The sequence below is a fragment of the Coccomyxa subellipsoidea genome, assembly GCF_000258705.1.
Source record: "Coccomyxa subellipsoidea C-169, whole genome shotgun sequence".
NCBI classification, from domain to species: domain Eukaryota; kingdom Viridiplantae; phylum Chlorophyta; class Trebouxiophyceae; family Coccomyxaceae; genus Coccomyxa; species Coccomyxa subellipsoidea.
In genome coordinates this window covers 1,637,274-1,652,888 of record NW_005178042.1, presented here as the reverse complement: position 1 = coordinate 1,652,888, position 15,615 = coordinate 1,637,274, and the positions used below count along the sequence as shown (strand labels likewise).

The 15,615-nt window shown below is 52.1% G+C and overlaps 3 protein-coding genes across 3 annotated transcripts; all 3 read left to right on the top strand.

Annotated features, from left to right (window-relative positions):
* Positions 1-1,514: 1,514 nt before the first annotated feature.
* COCSUDRAFT_11586 (hypothetical protein) lies at positions 1,515-6,077 on the top strand (the record flags this gene model as incomplete). The annotated part of the gene is made up of 12 exons (XM_005651828.1): positions 1,515-1,567; positions 1,717-1,849; positions 1,959-2,038; positions 2,170-2,276; positions 2,549-2,817; positions 3,192-3,446; positions 3,583-3,623; positions 3,820-4,047; positions 4,412-4,559; positions 4,822-4,989; positions 5,402-5,524; positions 5,862-6,077. Coding segments are annotated over 12 exons (1,821 nt in total), but the record flags the coding sequence as incomplete, so codon positions are not given.
* Positions 6,078-7,289: 1,212 nt separating this feature from the next.
* Positions 7,290-10,863, top strand: COCSUDRAFT_64181 (amidase signature enzyme; the record flags this gene model as incomplete). The annotated part of the gene is made up of 10 exons (XM_005651827.1): positions 7,290-7,335; positions 7,450-7,614; positions 7,740-7,808; positions 7,925-8,041; positions 8,162-8,301; positions 8,443-8,594; positions 8,821-8,972; positions 9,184-9,320; positions 9,570-9,699; positions 10,107-10,863. The coding sequence occupies 10 exons, from the start codon at positions 7,290-7,292 to the stop codon at positions 10,331-10,333; spliced, it is 1,335 nt and encodes a 444-aa protein (XP_005651884.1). The 3' UTR covers positions 10,334-10,863.
* Positions 10,864-11,595: 732 nt separating this feature from the next.
* COCSUDRAFT_55352 (hypothetical protein) lies at positions 11,596-14,707 on the top strand (the record flags this gene model as incomplete). The annotated part of the gene is made up of 9 exons (XM_005651826.1): positions 11,596-11,632; positions 11,775-11,962; positions 12,117-12,253; positions 12,392-12,461; positions 12,562-12,684; positions 12,913-13,086; positions 13,455-13,592; positions 14,190-14,352; positions 14,571-14,707. 9 exons carry the CDS (start codon positions 11,596-11,598, stop codon positions 14,705-14,707), a joined length of 1,167 nt encoding a protein of 388 aa, XP_005651883.1.
* Positions 14,708-15,615: the final 908 nt, after the last annotated feature.

The window sequence follows — 15,615 nt, the reverse complement described above, 5'->3', positions numbered from 1 at the left end:
GCTGGAATGTAGGAAGAGATTTCATTTCTTGTCTGTCTACGGATCTCCAGCAGGGCTCATCTAACAGGCGATCCCACATGCAGAATCCAGCGTGGAAACCGCTCATGTTGGAGCACTCAAAAGAGCCTATCTACCCCGCTCTGCAGCATCTACAGCAGCACTTCTCTGAAGTCCTGGTCATGTGCGCAGAATTTCAGGCGTCCGCGACCGCAGATAACATTCTGTGACTGCCATGCTGCACGAGGACAGAGACCAGCCCCAGCAGGGGAGCCTTCGCGCTGCTGTTATGCTCGCAAGCCTCAACAACAGCCCCAATAGCGCTGAAGTGGGCTCCGTAGCTGGGCAGGGTTCCATCCTGGTGCTGCTGCCCCGAGCCACTCCTGGACTTCTTCAGCTGCGCATTCTGGGCGATCAGCTGCTCCCACCCCTGCTCGAGCTCCTCGCGTCTGCGCTCCTGTGTCTCCGGCGCTGCATTCTGCTCCTTGTGGCCACCAGCACGCACGGCGCTGATGCCCCTCCCCACTGCCCTGGAAGCGGCTGCAGTCTTTTCACCAGAAAGAGAGGGGGAGGGTGGGGTCCTGTCTGCTGCGGTGGCTGCCGAAGTGCCGCCACCAGCGCTCAGCTGCGCCGGCCTCTGCACCCTGCCGCTGGGCTGACCCTTGCTCACTAGAGCAGTCACCGACTCAGGGCGGTGGCGCTTGTTGGGGGAGCTCAGCAGCCCTCCACCCACTGCTTCGCCACAGCTATGATCATCGCAAACTCCGTACAAAACACAATGCGCCACACTCGAAATTGGGAATCAAATGTAAATCTTCGCTGCAGGCTTTGTCAGCCTGTGCTCTTAAAGACGAGCGAGAAACCAGGATGACTGACTAGTGACTCACCATAACTATCGCGTTAGTTGCCAAGTCGGACAAGACAAGACCCAAAATGTAATTCCTTGGACAAGTGCTGGAAAGAGGCCAACGAATACGTCAGATACGGTCAAAAGACAATGTGGTTTGCTGCATCTGGACTCTGTCATGTGACTTGTAAGCTTTCTGTTTCCAAGTCTACTAGTCAATAACACATCCGTCTCCAAGCGTCATGGCCAGCCTTGGAGTGATGGAGAAGCGCGTTATCGCGGTACGCTTCCTTATTGCATTATCTAATTGCCCTACTTTCCGGAATGCTGAGTTTTCTTTTGCGCGCAAGTCACTTGGCACTCACTGGTCAGCTAGTCTGAATGGTTTCCTAACACTGCGTTCCCATGCGAGCGTGATCTGGGATGGTCTTTAAATATCGAAGTCTGCTTCAAATTCATTTCAATAGTTGTTGGATGGCAGTTCAACAGTTTCGTGATTTGACCTTGGTGCGAAGTTTTCAGATGTGTTTGGGGCTGTTAGGTCGTCCTCATAGCTGGTGGAGTGGCTGGAGGCAGGCAGATACAGAAGCAGGTTCACCACGCCCAAAAACAGCAGGCAAATTTATGTGCAGACGTAGAGGATCCCCGCAGGAGAGGCAAGAAGAAAGAGAAAGTGGCTGTTGACCGCGTCTTCTATGAGAGGCTTCTGCGCATCCTGAAGATGTAAGTGGCTCTCGCATGTTTGATGCTCCCAACGTTTTGGTGTTCAAGCCCTCAACGTTTGTATCATGTGCAGCCACACTCTGCCTGAGGATGCTGCACCCTGCGCTGCTGTTTGACCATCAATTCAAGAATGTGGGTTTTGCATGCAGATGTGTGCCAAGGGTGCTGTCCAAGGAGTCTTTGCTGATCCTTCTACAAGGCGGGCTGCTTGTTTCAAGGACATTCCTCACAGATCGCATATCTCGGATTGAGGCTCGAGCGGGACGGCACCTCATAGCCCAGGTGAAGCTCTTCATGTGCAAGCTCTCGCTGCCTGTGGCAAATGCAACAGTGCCTGTGCTGCACTTACTTCACATGATTTGCGCTGACGAGAATATACTGCTTCTCGCAGAACTTCCCTGGGTTCGTCAGGGGCTTGGCTGCGTTCCTTGGGGTGTCTGTACCTGCAGCTGTGGTCAACTCCGGTCTGAGGTGTGTACATCACATCAATCCTGCCTGTGTCTAGAGAGCATTGCTCACTCGGTTTTTAAAGTGCACCAGGGCTTACTGTAAGGACCGGTTTTCTCATGGTCAGGGCGGAAGAGGAAACTGGGTGCATGCAGGTTTTTCCAGAAGGAGATCCAGTTGGCGTTCATGATGCGGCTCAGCAAGCACCTGCACCAGCTCTACTGCTCCAACAGAAGCTACTACGCAGCCTCTGTCCTCGGAGGTGCGCCCAACACTGACCCCTACTCTGTTCTCATCTCCTCCATCGCCCGGTGATCGCATCGTGCCTCTTCTGCGCTCTTTCTGCACAGTACAGGTTTCCACGCACCTAAGCCAACTGTGGCTTGGATAGGCGTGTTATAATAATAATAATAACAGGTTTCCAGCGGATTCAAAGTTCTGGGGCGACTTCCCTCCTGGGTTGTTTTTAAAAGTCTATGACTGTTCCTCCTGAATTTATTATTATGAACTTAGTCATCCGTCATGTGCGGGCAGGCCTGACAAACGCGGACCAGCGCATAACGGAGGACGTGGAGAAGTTCTGTTTCGCGGTGGCGGACCTATACTCGTACACCTTCAAGCCGCTGCTGGACGTGCTGCTGTTCACGCGCTCGCTGGCCAAGAGCATGGGCTACCGCACGCAGCTGGCGCTGTACGCCTACTACCTGCTATCGGCCACGGTTCTGCGCTCGATCTCGCCCCCGCTCGCCCTCATGACCGCCCAGGAGACCGGCCTCGCAGGCGCCTTCAGATCCGCGCACCAGGTGCAGCACATTTGTGCTGGCCATGTGACTGGATAGAAAAGGCACTCCCAATTTAGGTCTAAAAGGACGGGTGGAAGTGCCTTTCATCCTGCAAGACATGATATCTGAAGGTCGCTTGCGCTTGGCAGTAGAGAGACTTGGCACCAACATTTCAGAGGCGAGCGCTTGGTATTGGGAAGATAGCGCCATTCCTTCAATCAGGGCATCCCAGCTGGATCTCATGCTTCTGGGGTGCCTTGAGGCAAGCGCCAGCCAGCCAGAATTCTACCCAGTTTGTAGGTGCACGTGCGCCCAAAAGCAAACCCCACTCAGAAATGGAAACAAACTGGTCCACAGCGCAGCTGACAGAGGTGTGCTGGTGGCTGTGTTTGCAGCGAGTGGTGGGCAATGCAGAGGAGATAGCGTTCAACGACCCGCCCTCGGGCAAGGCAGAGCAGCTGGTGCTCAACTACCATCTGGAGCGCATGGTCAAGCACACGCATCTGTCGGCGCTCCAGCGGTTCGTGCAGCAGGTCTTTGACGGCTTTGCTGTCAAGTACATGGCCAGCGCGGTGGCCCTGCTGCTCTATGCTGCCCCGCTGTACTTCAGAGATCCCTCCATGCGCGGCAGCCAGGATGAAATCACCCAGGTGGGCCTCAATAACAGTGCATTGTTGTGCACTCCGTCATAATTTGTGGGCATGCCCTCAACATTAATTGATGCAGATCTGCATGTACTGGCATGTTACAGTAGAGTCTGTATGAGATGTATGTGTTGCTGTGCAGGACTACATCCGCGCCATGCGCCTGCTGCAGAACACATCAAGGTGATGCCGGCTTCCTATATGCAGAAGCACCCAATGACAGTGCCCCAGGCTGCCTGTCCTTATTACTTTAAGAGCCACACACTTCTTGCTCTCTTGCCGCTATATTGGATTCTTTTTGGTGACAAGACCCTTCCTACCCATCACGAGCAGCAGGGTCTCCATATACCATGGTCCATTCAATGAATGTTGTTCACAGGGGGGTGGGCGATTTGGTGCTGGTGTACCGGCGGGTGACTGGGCTGGCGGGGCACACGTCGCGCGTGGCAGAGCTGCTGGAGCAGGTGCAGCGACTGAGCGGAGGGAACCCCGAGCAGACCACGCGCACGCTGTACAACCGCAACGTGTCGTCCTCCTCCTTGTTGGCCGAGCCTGAGGTTCTGCCTGAGCCCCGCCGCCATGAGGGTGACATCATCAAGTTCCACCGGTGAGAGCATATTGCACTCTTCATGACTCCTGGTCCAGTGCAGATCTAGTCTGCTTCGCATTGATACAAATCAGATTGAGATATGTATGTGGCTCACCTTGCACCTTGCTCAGGCTTTCACCGGCTGCGCTGGCATACAGTGCATGGCATTATCATGAGGAAGTGAAATGTGTGACAGAGTGAGTCTCGCACCATGACGTGTGGAACGCAGCAAGAGGTATGGAATGCAGTGCGGACCAGGCATTTGGCTTCCAAACTTCTTGCCTAGCCCACAAGGGTGCTCTGCATATTCTTCAGCTCCCAAGCTCCTTGGTATTCATTTATCACGAGGAATATGAGTGATGTGTACGTGGTTGGTGCACAGCCTAGCGCTGAATGCACCGGACGGCACGGCGCTGGTGCGGGAGCTCACGTTTGAGGTGCCGCCGGGCCGCTCGGTGCTGGTCATGGGCCCCAACGGCAGCGGCAAGTCGTCCCTGTTCAGAGTCCTCTCTGGCTTGTGGCCCCTCCAGGTGACCCCACCACCCTCACACCACCCTACACTTGCACATGTGCTAAATTACTCCTCATCCCTATATCAAGAGGCATCAAGCACCTCTAGAGACTTAAGGCAGCAACACGGCTCGCTTGCTTAATTTGCAGTGCTCATGCAACGCAGAAGGTTCACAGGCGGCAGATGCTGCTCACTTGCATGGTTTGCTGAGTTTTGCACCCCGAAAGATGTACGATGCTACATGTCACTATCGAGCTGATGTACTCAGAGCTGTGGCGCAGGGCGGAGAAATTACAGTGCCGAGCGCGCTGTTTTCCACATTCTACCTGTCGCAGCGGCCGTACCTTGTGTCGGGCAGCCTGCGCGACCAGATCCTCTACCCGCACCCGCCCGCCGCCGTGTGGGCCGCCGCCCGGCCATCGGCGCGCGCCGATTTCGAGCGCATGCCGGTTGCGATTATGAGCGAGGATGACCGGGATGCGCGCCTTGAGGCCGCCATCGAGGCTGTGGAGCTGGACTACCTGCTGGGCAGGTACATAGTCTTATATCAGAATGGAAGTTGTTCTACTTACTCCCCCTGCTACTAGGGTGCCCTGCCTAGAGGTCGGCTGGTTGCTCAAGGCCAGAGGAATACTTAGCACCTCTAGACGCTGCAGAAATAGGTTGTTTTGCTCTGTGCCCATTGGAGCTTACTGGTTTGTTCCTCGCCGATTGGAAAGGAAATTGCGCCGTTCAGTGGTGGCAAAGGGCAGTTGTTGTTCCGTTGGGTGTTTGCATGGCCGTCTGATGCGTGCCGTGGGAGCCACGATGGCATGAGAATGGATCATTAAATGTTGTGCTGTGATGCAATGCAGGGGGAAGGGGTGGGATCAGGTGCAGAACTGGAATGACACGCTGAGCGGTGGGGAGAAGCAGCGCCTGGCCATGGCTCGCCTGCTCTTCCACAACCCTGTCTATGCCATCCTGGACGAGTGCACCTCTGCGGTGAGTCTCCCATCCACTTGCAGACATGCTCCTTTGTCTTTACTCTGCAGGACAAAAAGAAAGAAGAGCAAAGCAAGCTTCTATGTGTGCATGTAAGGCCTCGCAAGTATGCTGCATTGCTTCAGAATGCCCACAACGTTAATCTTTCAAATCTGCCGAATACTGGGGAGACGCTCGCCAATGTCAGGGCTTCAGGATATGGCATGCCATAATCCAAGTTGAGCTGCAGCAAAAGGGCCGGGGAACTAAAAACAGTGGGAGACTCACAGATGAATGAAGATTAGCGAATAAGATATGATCAAGCAAGTGGTGACGTGCTAGGTTTCATTCTGCGCAGGTGTCAGCGGATGGGGAGGAGGTGCTTTACAAGGCATGCATGGAAGCGGGGATCACCATGCTCTCCATCGGCCACAGGCCCGCCCTGCGCAAGTACCATCAGATGATCGTGCACTTTGACGGCACGCAAACCGGCAAAGGGTGGCGCATAGAAGAGCTGCCACCTAATCTGCAGACAGATGCAGTGTCGACCACAGAGACCAGCGTATTTGCGTGAAGCGTGCCTGCAACCACCGCTCAGGCCAAGAGCTACCTGCCGTGCGCCACTAGCTTTTGCAAATTGCCAATTGGTATGGCTCGGCGTCCCACAGTGGCGGCGAGGTTTTTTTAAGCAGACCTGTTGTTGTAGATATTGTGTACCAATAACGTTTGGACTTCGAACAGGGATAGATGAGTCCCAAAAACCGGTGCCTGAATTAGGAGGTTAACTATATTATAAGTGGACATGTTGGTAGAAATTTGTCGAGTGTTGAGGACTGCATGCATGTCAAGGTTGAGAGCATCTATTGGTTTAGCTTCCAATTCTTTGGAGTTGCTGATGCAAGGGCAAGTACGTCATCGCTGCCCTCCATCGCGAAAAATTTCCAGCAGTAAGGAGGATCAACCGAAGCAGTCTCCGGACATGTAACATATTTGTTATTGTCTTTCTCAGAGGCAGAACCTCCCGTGCGCTTCAGTGAGGGAAGGCACGGCGATGGATGCCCTTGCGGTTTTTCTTATTGTGCTGATCGCACCTGTTGCAGGTTTTGGGAATCTTTTTAAAGGTACGAAAACTGCTTTCCTGGTCAAATTCAGGTTGCTAAGCTCGAAACTAGTTTATGGATCGCTGCAGATGATTGCAGCCATGCGTCGTATTCGGGTAAACCATGAGGGCAATATTGTGGGCAACAAAACTTTCAAATGATGACCATATCGTGATCTACCACTTTTCTTACAGGGGAGACTCAGGTAGATGCACGAGGTATCGCAGAAGCGACAGCATCGGAAGCCGTCGAGCTCCTCTGTTCGAGGAAGATTACTGCCGTGCAATACGCCAAAGCGCTGCTGTCTAGAGCTGAACAGTACCAGTGTGTTAACGGATTTGCCTTCATGGATGCGGAGAAGGTGAATCTCGGGAACACGTTGAAAACCTAGGTGATCTGGGTGATCTGAAAAGCTTGGAGAAGTCTAGGGAATTGGAGTTGCACAACTAACTACTCTTTTATGCTTGCTGTTTGTGCTCAGGTTATTCAAGATGCACAGGCGGTGGATGACGCCTTTGCAGCTGGACAAGATGTCAGGCCACTGTGTGGGTTGGCATTTGCTGTCAAAGACAATATTGACGTCCTTGGGTGCGTTCTGTGCATCCACCACATCGCTTCATCTTGCTAGAAACTTTCAATGCTCTAATATCGCGTGCAATTGTGCCAGTACTGATGCATTACCTCTGATGCCACGCAGCTACCCCACAGCAGGTGGAACGCCCGCCCTGGAAGGTAGGAAGGTCTACACATTTGTCTAACTCTCTACGTGTGATCAATTGAACAATTCCTTATTTGATGACTTTCTGTACCCTTGTGATTGATGACGCGCGCCTCTCCCAAACGCAGGGAGGATGCCATGCAACAGCTCAACGCTGGTGACTCGTCTGGTGGAGGCGCACGGAGTGGTGCTCGGCAAAACGCGCATGCATGAGCTGGCAGAGGGCGTCACCTCCATCAATGTGTATGGAGGCCCCGTGCTGAACCCCTACAACAACACAATGCATGTCGGAGGTGGGCTGCTGTCATGCTAGAATGCTAGCCGGCTGGTTTGTTTTCCTTGCCATCGGACACTGGACTTTCTGCAGGATTCATGTTCAGGATTGTCAGTGGCTGGTCAATGCCTCTGACTTGCACAGGGAGCAGTGGGGGCACCACGGCAGTGGTAGCAATGCGCATGGCTGCAGGAGGCTTCTGCTCTGACACAGGTACCTCCTACAGGATATGCAACTCGCCGATACTGTATGCCGACATAATCCATATCGTGTCTTGCAAGCGAAAGTGACACATCATGCCTATGGATGAAGCTGGGATGTTTGCACAGGGGGTTCCTGCCGGATCCCAGCCAGTGTGACTGGGGTTGTAGGCTTCAGGCCCAGCACCGGCTGCTGGCCTGCTGCAGATGGCATTGTTCCCATGACTGTCACCCGAGACACTGTTGGTACGCCTTCATATGTGAAGAGATCATTGCAGTCAGAATAGGCCGTATTCTACAGCTTCTGGCATATTGAAACTCTCATGTCTGTTAGGAGGACTTCCAATGGTATGGCTTGTGCTGCAGGTGTGAATTCCCGCTCAGTCTCTGACGTCAAATTGTTCAACGATATTTTCAGCGACTGTGACAAATCCTACAAGGCGGTCAAAGTTGAAGGCCTGCGGATTGGCTACCCCAAGAACTTCTGGGAAGACATTGGCGAAGAGGTGAGCCTTTTGACATCCTTTTTGTACTTAGACAGACATCCAAGAGACTCTGCTTCGGAGACTCTGCTTCGTACCTCTGCTTGTTAATAGAAAAGGTCATTGGGTTTCTTTGGATTCATTTGATTCCTCTTTGCATTTCAGACCACAGGAGCGTTTGATGCAGCCATAGAGGCTCTGAAGGCAGCAGGCGTGAAGCTGGTGGAAATGGACATGAGCCTTCTCGTTGATGCTGGAAACAAGCTGCTGCCTGACGTCCTCTTCTACACCTATGAGATGCCCAGGGAACTCTCAAGGTGCCATCAGGCACCCCTTTTGTCACCATTGCATGCATGCTGTTCCAGTTGATTATCTAGCCAATGTCAACACTGTCATTGGTAGCCCAATTTTTAGCCCACCGAAACATGGGGCCATTCAACACAGGCAGTACAATTTGCAATCGATGCAATTATCTAGCCAAATCACAAGCACTGCAGAGCTTGACATCAGTAGGCTTGAGGAAGGAAATCTGCATCTATGCAGGTACTTGTTTCAGCATGGCTACAACATCTCTTTGGTGGAATTAGTGGATAAGATTGCCTCACCCATGGTGAAGGATGCAATGATTCAACGCACCTACAAGAAGCTGGACAGCTACCCAACCCCTGCTGACTACACTCTGGCGCTCGACACATGTGCGCACCTGCTACCAAGCTTGCACATGCTGTAACGCAACACACTACATTGCCTGAAGCCAAGTACGGTACATGCGAGCCTGCACGGCAGTGATAAAGAGGGTTATCTGCTGAATTTTAGAGTGGCACAGCAGCCTGGTGCTGAGGTATTCCTGTTACATTACAGATGATGAAAGGTCAAAGATTTGAAGTTGGATCGTATGGATGGCAGATCTGCCGCAGCTGAAGGCGCTGTGGAAGTCCTACCATGACATCTATGATGTGGATGTGCTTCTGGTGCCCACCACGCCAATCACTGCACGGCCTATCGATGACGTGGAGCCTTATGTCAGCATCAATGGCCGCAAGGTGCATTGCCTGCTTCAATTTAACCGTTTCACTAGAAAATGTCCCTTTCACTGGCTACCTCACAATCTGAGGATGGGACCTGTTCTTGCATGCATATCTTGCAAAGTGGTCAGCCCACTAATGGTAATTGACAGTGCCGGAGTGAGCTGGTCTCTGCAACTCATAATGGATGTCCAAGCAGTGACAAGTCCTGGTGATAAAGCTCAGAACCTCTTAGGATCGGAGGTTTGATACTAAAATACTGCACAGGAGGACAATCTGGAGATCTATGGGCGAATGAACATGATAGACTGCCCGCTGGGAATCCCAGGGCTGAGCATCCCCGTGGGCCTTGCAGCAGACGGCATGCCCATTGGCATCATGCTATACGGTCGCCCAGGTGACCCCTCTGCACCATTATTATTATTATTATTATTATTATTATTATTATTATTATTATTATTATTATTATTATTATTATTATTATTATTATTATTATTATTATTATTATTATTGTTATTGTTATTCTTATTCTTATTATTATTATTATTATTATTATTATTATTATTATTATTATTATTATTATTATTATTATTACTATTGTTACACGTTTTTCAGTCCTGAAGGACTAGGTACGTCAAGCAACACCTGAATTATTGCACCATTGCTACTGTCACATTGCCCTGCAGCAGGATGCAGCAAGGAGGTGCTGGACATGTATGCCACCGTCTTCGCTCTAATTAAACGCCCACCAACTGTCATTCCACTTGAAAGGTGGGTGGTCACTGAAGCAGAGCCTGTCCACAGGTGCTGACGCGGATGTGTTGTCAATTGGGGAGGCAATAGAGCCACTGTTTGCTGTGACGCCGCCCCCTGCAGAGGAGCAGCAATGCAGCGGGTGCACTCCATCTGTGAAGGTGGTAAACGTGACATGGAATGGTGTTGGGACGCCTCTGGAGACAGACACCACCAGCGCTTACACTCTGGAGCTGGCAGGAGACTGCGCCTTGAAGAGCGCCATCTCTGCTGCCTAGGGTGTACTACAGTAGTGTAGTACAGCGTCTGCCTGCAATCAGGGTGCCAGCGGCGCGTGCCCAACGCGAAAGTACTGCAGTTGATTAATTCAATATTGAAATTCACAGTTTCATGATGTGTACGCGAGGCTGGACTGCACAGAGTCAGGGTGCTTGTACACTGCAGGGCAATGCACTGCATGACATTTTCTGAAAGGTTCTGTACCACCAGTGTACCCGGAACTCTCTAGCCTATAGATTACTACTCCGCCTCAACTGTTCCATGCTGTACAGCACGTGTGCGCATGCAGATTGAGCTTTGTACATGTACCACTTGACAATCTTGACGGGTGATCACATTGGTTTTAATGCAATTGGAAATGGGATTGACTTGAATCGGATTGCATGCTCATGTCTTCGAGGTGACAACTTTAAAAGCTATAGACATCAGTGACTTTAGATCGGTACCAAACTTGCTCTGCAGGACAATCAATTGAAGCCAGCCCTACTTGCGCGCTGACATATGCTTGTAAGCAATCTCTGTTCAAATCAGTAGCAAGATCAAATGATATGTCACTCAAAGGGCAAAGTCATGGGGTTCACCTTTCCTGCATGTCCTTGGGCATGCCTAGACATGCATGAAGCCTATTATGGCAACATGCGTGCAACCTTCGGAGAATTCACGCAGTTGGGTCCTAAATTGCCAAGCATGCTTTACTCAAAGTAAAGTGATATTTTGCTTTGCTATGAAGCTGCTAACATGACGAGATCTGCTGCTGCTTTCACATTTTTATCGAAGTGCAAACAGATCCTACTCATTGACCAGACACCTACACAAGCTTTGATCAGAAGTGCCTTTCCTCACAATACACCCTCTCAGGTATTATTTGCTGCCTAATTACACATGTTGATTGCATAAATATTTTCCCAAGCAAGAATTAGGGTATCAAGTCTTATTGATCTGCTGTGCTGCAACTCTCCATCGGATCGCCTAAGGATTATTATATTACTTGATTTCGACCAATGCCATAGATTGCTCTGATGTACCGCAGGTTGGTGGTCATTTGAGTCTATCACGAGCAGCACTTGACAGGGCATTTTCAACGATCAGATCCTGCACACAGCAGATCGGGAAGGGCCAGCCTTATTCTCAGAAGTTCACTGCCGATTACCACCATTACACGTCTTTGAATCACAGTGGTATCTCGCAGCGGCAATCAGCTGGCCTGGTATGTCCACAGCCGATTTCCAACCTGAATAGGTCTGCTTCACTGCAGCAGTACATGTACCTGCACCTGACCTGGACCATGATTGATGCAGGTCTGTCTACTGAGATCTGGTCAGCGACATAGTCTCCAACCGCTCATTCAGGCGCCAGTCAGGCTATGGCACAGCGCATGCCGGCCACACCAGCTAGGGGCACATGGCCCTCATCTGGTGCCACGGACACAGCATGTTGCAGGGCCGCAATTAGCGCAGCTGAGGGGCGCAGCCAGGCGCACATTCAGCAGCGGCAGCCAGTCCAGCCCGCCAGCAAGAGGCCCTGGGAGTACTTTGGTGAATGCCGGTAGTACAAAGACCGTGATGGGCACAGTCCAGCAGTCTGTGAAGGGTGCTGGCGCCGCAGCCTACAAGCTGCTGCCTGGCTCGGTGAGTAGAGCATGTCCCTTCAAGCAGCACATCACATGGCATCGTGGTGGCTCCTCCCTGAATGCATACTACTCATGGTTCTCCTCAAAGGCGAGCACAAAATAGCATGTATTGCTGGTTGTTGAAAGTATAAGGGTGAGCCTGTTGGCTCCAGGCGAAGCAGCTGGTGCAGTCAGCTTCCAAGCCAGGGGCGATGCAGAGAGTGCTGTCCTTGCAGCTTGAAGCCTTCTGGCAGCGGCACGGCAACAAAGTCATCGGCGCTGGTGCCGTCTTTGCCTTATACATGCTCTGGTGGGTCCCAGCTACCGCCGGTGCATGCAGATCACCCTTGCATGTTCTTTGGTCGTACCCACGGGAGACCCTGGGTGTCACATGTGTAATGCTGCATGCAGTGAAAGTTGCTCCTGAGGCACCATGACTGCCTTGCAGGAGGAGCATATTCAACCTCACATCCGTGTTTGTGAACCTGTCCGGTGCTATGGCCGAGTTTGGCTTCCTGGTGAGCGCTACCACCGGTCCTCTGAACGTCCAATCTTCACTCAATCACATTAAGGAAACGGGAGGGCAGTTCTGTTTCTGACGTGCGATGTGGTGATCAGGCGCTCGCTGCGGCGGTTGTGGCCTGGGTGTTCCTGTATTTCCGCTACCTCTACACCATTCGGCCGGACGCTGTCTACCGCAAAGCGCTCGTGCAGCTCAACACCAACCCCGGCATCCTCGAGGTAACCGGCAGTCTCTCTCGTGCTATTAATTCCCACATGGTTTCACTGGCTGTGAACTCTCCCTGTAGCCTCTACCACATCGGCCAGAAGGCCATTGATACCATTGACAACATTTTCTATGACCCCGAAGGACCTTCTCACGGGTGCGGAGAGGTCACAAGCTAACTTTGTGATGTCTAGTGATGTAACCATATAGTAAAAGCATGATGTGGCTTTAAATTTGGCCAGGTGATGGGAGCGCCGGTGGCCGGGTCGGACCTGCGTGCATATGTGATGACGGGGGGCGGCCTGCGCATAAAGCACCTGAAGCCACGGCTGCGCTCGAGGCGGCTGCAGATGATCTTCCCGCTCTCCGGCACCGAGCGCCGCGGCCTCGTCTCCCTGGAGGCCAAGAAAGTCAAGGTGCTGTGTGCATGCATCAGAATGTCACCAGTGGACTTCTCACCTTGGATGGACATGTGTGGCTTCTGATGTGCTGGCGGTGCTGTTTCCTGAGTACTGCGCCCTGTTGCATCTTGGTTGAACGTGCTTCAGGCTCCACCTCTTAGATATAGCCAAAGCAGCTCTGTCCGAGATGCAGCACGGCTGAACTTGACAGTCAGAGAGACACCTTTGTCAGCATGGTTCTCCCGCTAAGCTGGGGGCTTACCCTGGAAAAACGTGTTCAGTGCATGCTAGGTTGGGAAGTATCTCCCTGGCTCCCGTACTGCGCACTTGGATGATGTCAATACACAGCAGAGCGCATGTGAAGATGATATGGTGTGCGTCAGGGGCGGTATGTGTTCAAGCTGCTAGCGGTGGATGTGCCGAGCGCGGCGGGGCCGGAGCAGCGCATCTATCTGGAGGGTGACGAGCGCATCTACAACCGCGGCTCCGTCATGCGCGAGCTTCGAGACCCCTTCCTCAACGTGCGCCCCTGCTCTTTTACACTTACAGAGTTGCCTCCATGAACTTTGAAACCCATGCTAGTATGGTGACGGCGCGCATGCCGACTCCACGCAAGTGTCCAAGGCACTTGCAGCGTTGGAAAATTTTAAGTAGCAGTGTCAGGGGCCTGAGCTCCAAGAAATCTCACATGAGTGCATTTGCAAGCTTTCATTGTTATGGTAGGATTGTGGCAGCCTTTAACTGCAGCTTGTCTGCAGGACGTACCTTGCCTTTTGGCAGGAGACGCGTGTAATAATTACAATACTTATTATGTTGGGTCGGCTAGTTGTGGCATTTGTCACCTTAGATCGCTATGGCTGACAGAAGTCTTCAGGACAGCTCTGAACACGCCACTCTGGAAAGGCAATTTGGTCTGAGCCCTGTAACAGGAATGGCATTTATGACCATGAGCAGGCAAGCTCGCAGAAGGGCGCATGATGGCGAGGCAGGCGCACCTTGATAGTGAGGAGCCTTTTGTAGTAATGCTGTAGGACACAAAACAATCTTGCAACCCGTTAGTCAGAAAGAGGCGAAGTGTGTGCAAGTGCAGGAAGATAATACAATACTTGTGGCTGCAGGCGCTGTCGATGCGGGAGACGTATGAGGCTGAGGATGAGGTGGACGAGGCGGCGGAGGAGGCGGCGGAGGCGCAGGCCCAGCGCAGCCGCGCGGCCCAGGTCGCCAGCGGAGAGATCCTGGCAGACGACCAGGGCATGTACTTCCACGAACGCACCTACTGGGGTGCGACCCGCCATGACAACCTGAAGCCTGCAATTTTGTCACCGTGTGATGTGGCCTGGTGCTTTTGCTCGCCTAACATGCATCTCTCTGGACGGTAGCTGCAAGATATAGAGCAGATGCATGTCATGTGAGACCGTCACGCTCTGTTGACGTCATCAAGAGATTGCATTCTGGTGTGTGCATTGGCTCGTCCTGACATCATGTGGCAAATGGTGCAGCTGTGCGGCGATGGGTTGCATGGGCCAGGGAGCGCGGCGCTGCTCTGCGCAGCACTCCAGTGAAGGAGCTACCCGCGAAGAACGCAGCAGATGTGAAGGAGATCGTGGTAGAGAAGCCTGCTGCAGGCACTTCATGACAGACCTGATTTGTGGATCGATCTCCGGAGTGGAGCCCTGCTGTTCACAAGGTTGCTTTGGTTGTAGACGCGCATATCTTCTGGTGATGACAAGCTACAAGCTTGCAAGGGCCGTGTTTGAGCATCTTCCTGCAGGGATATTCTGGAACGTTCACTTTCCGGAAATTGCTGGTGTTCAAATAACACCGATGAGTGATCCATGCCCCAAGCTCCTCGGGTCGTAGCAGAAGGTTGCGTGTAATTGACCAATGCGAGCACCGTCGCGTCCACTCACGAATCTGCAAATTTCTATCCAGAACGCTGTCCCTTCCGAGTCGTCCACTGTCTAATGCAGCGCCAGGTTGCTGGCACCAGTCTGAGTCCCACATGCCGGAGGCATTTTGACGGATACAACCCTGTAAAGCAATAGAAGTTCAGCGGAAGATGTATAACTTGTTTTAAAGATAAATTTGAATCTGTGAGCCATTCTGGATCACCTGCCCATCCTTCCATGGTAGTGGCCATGGATCAAATGGAGACGTTTAAAGTCAAACGGAACAGTCCGCCTGAAAGCAGGCGGGTATAGTGGAGTTAAGATTTTTTTTTGTTCACGAGTTCATTGCAGGCAGAACAGATGCGTAAAAAGAAGACATCTTCACAAGATCCAAGGTTTGTTGGCTCAAAGCTCTTTCTAGAAGCTCTTTGACAATCGTACTACACTCCAGGTGCACAAGGGCATGCTTCACAGTGTCATATGATAAGAAGTTAGAGCTCTGGCGGTACACTGCTAGGATTCTATGTGGACTGGACGTGGAAATCAAAGGATGAGAGGCTCCCACTGGGAGCGGAATGGTGGGCTCCAGACAGGACAGGACATGCATGACTAGCTGACTAACTTTAGTCGACTGAACAGTCTAAGCCTACAAAGG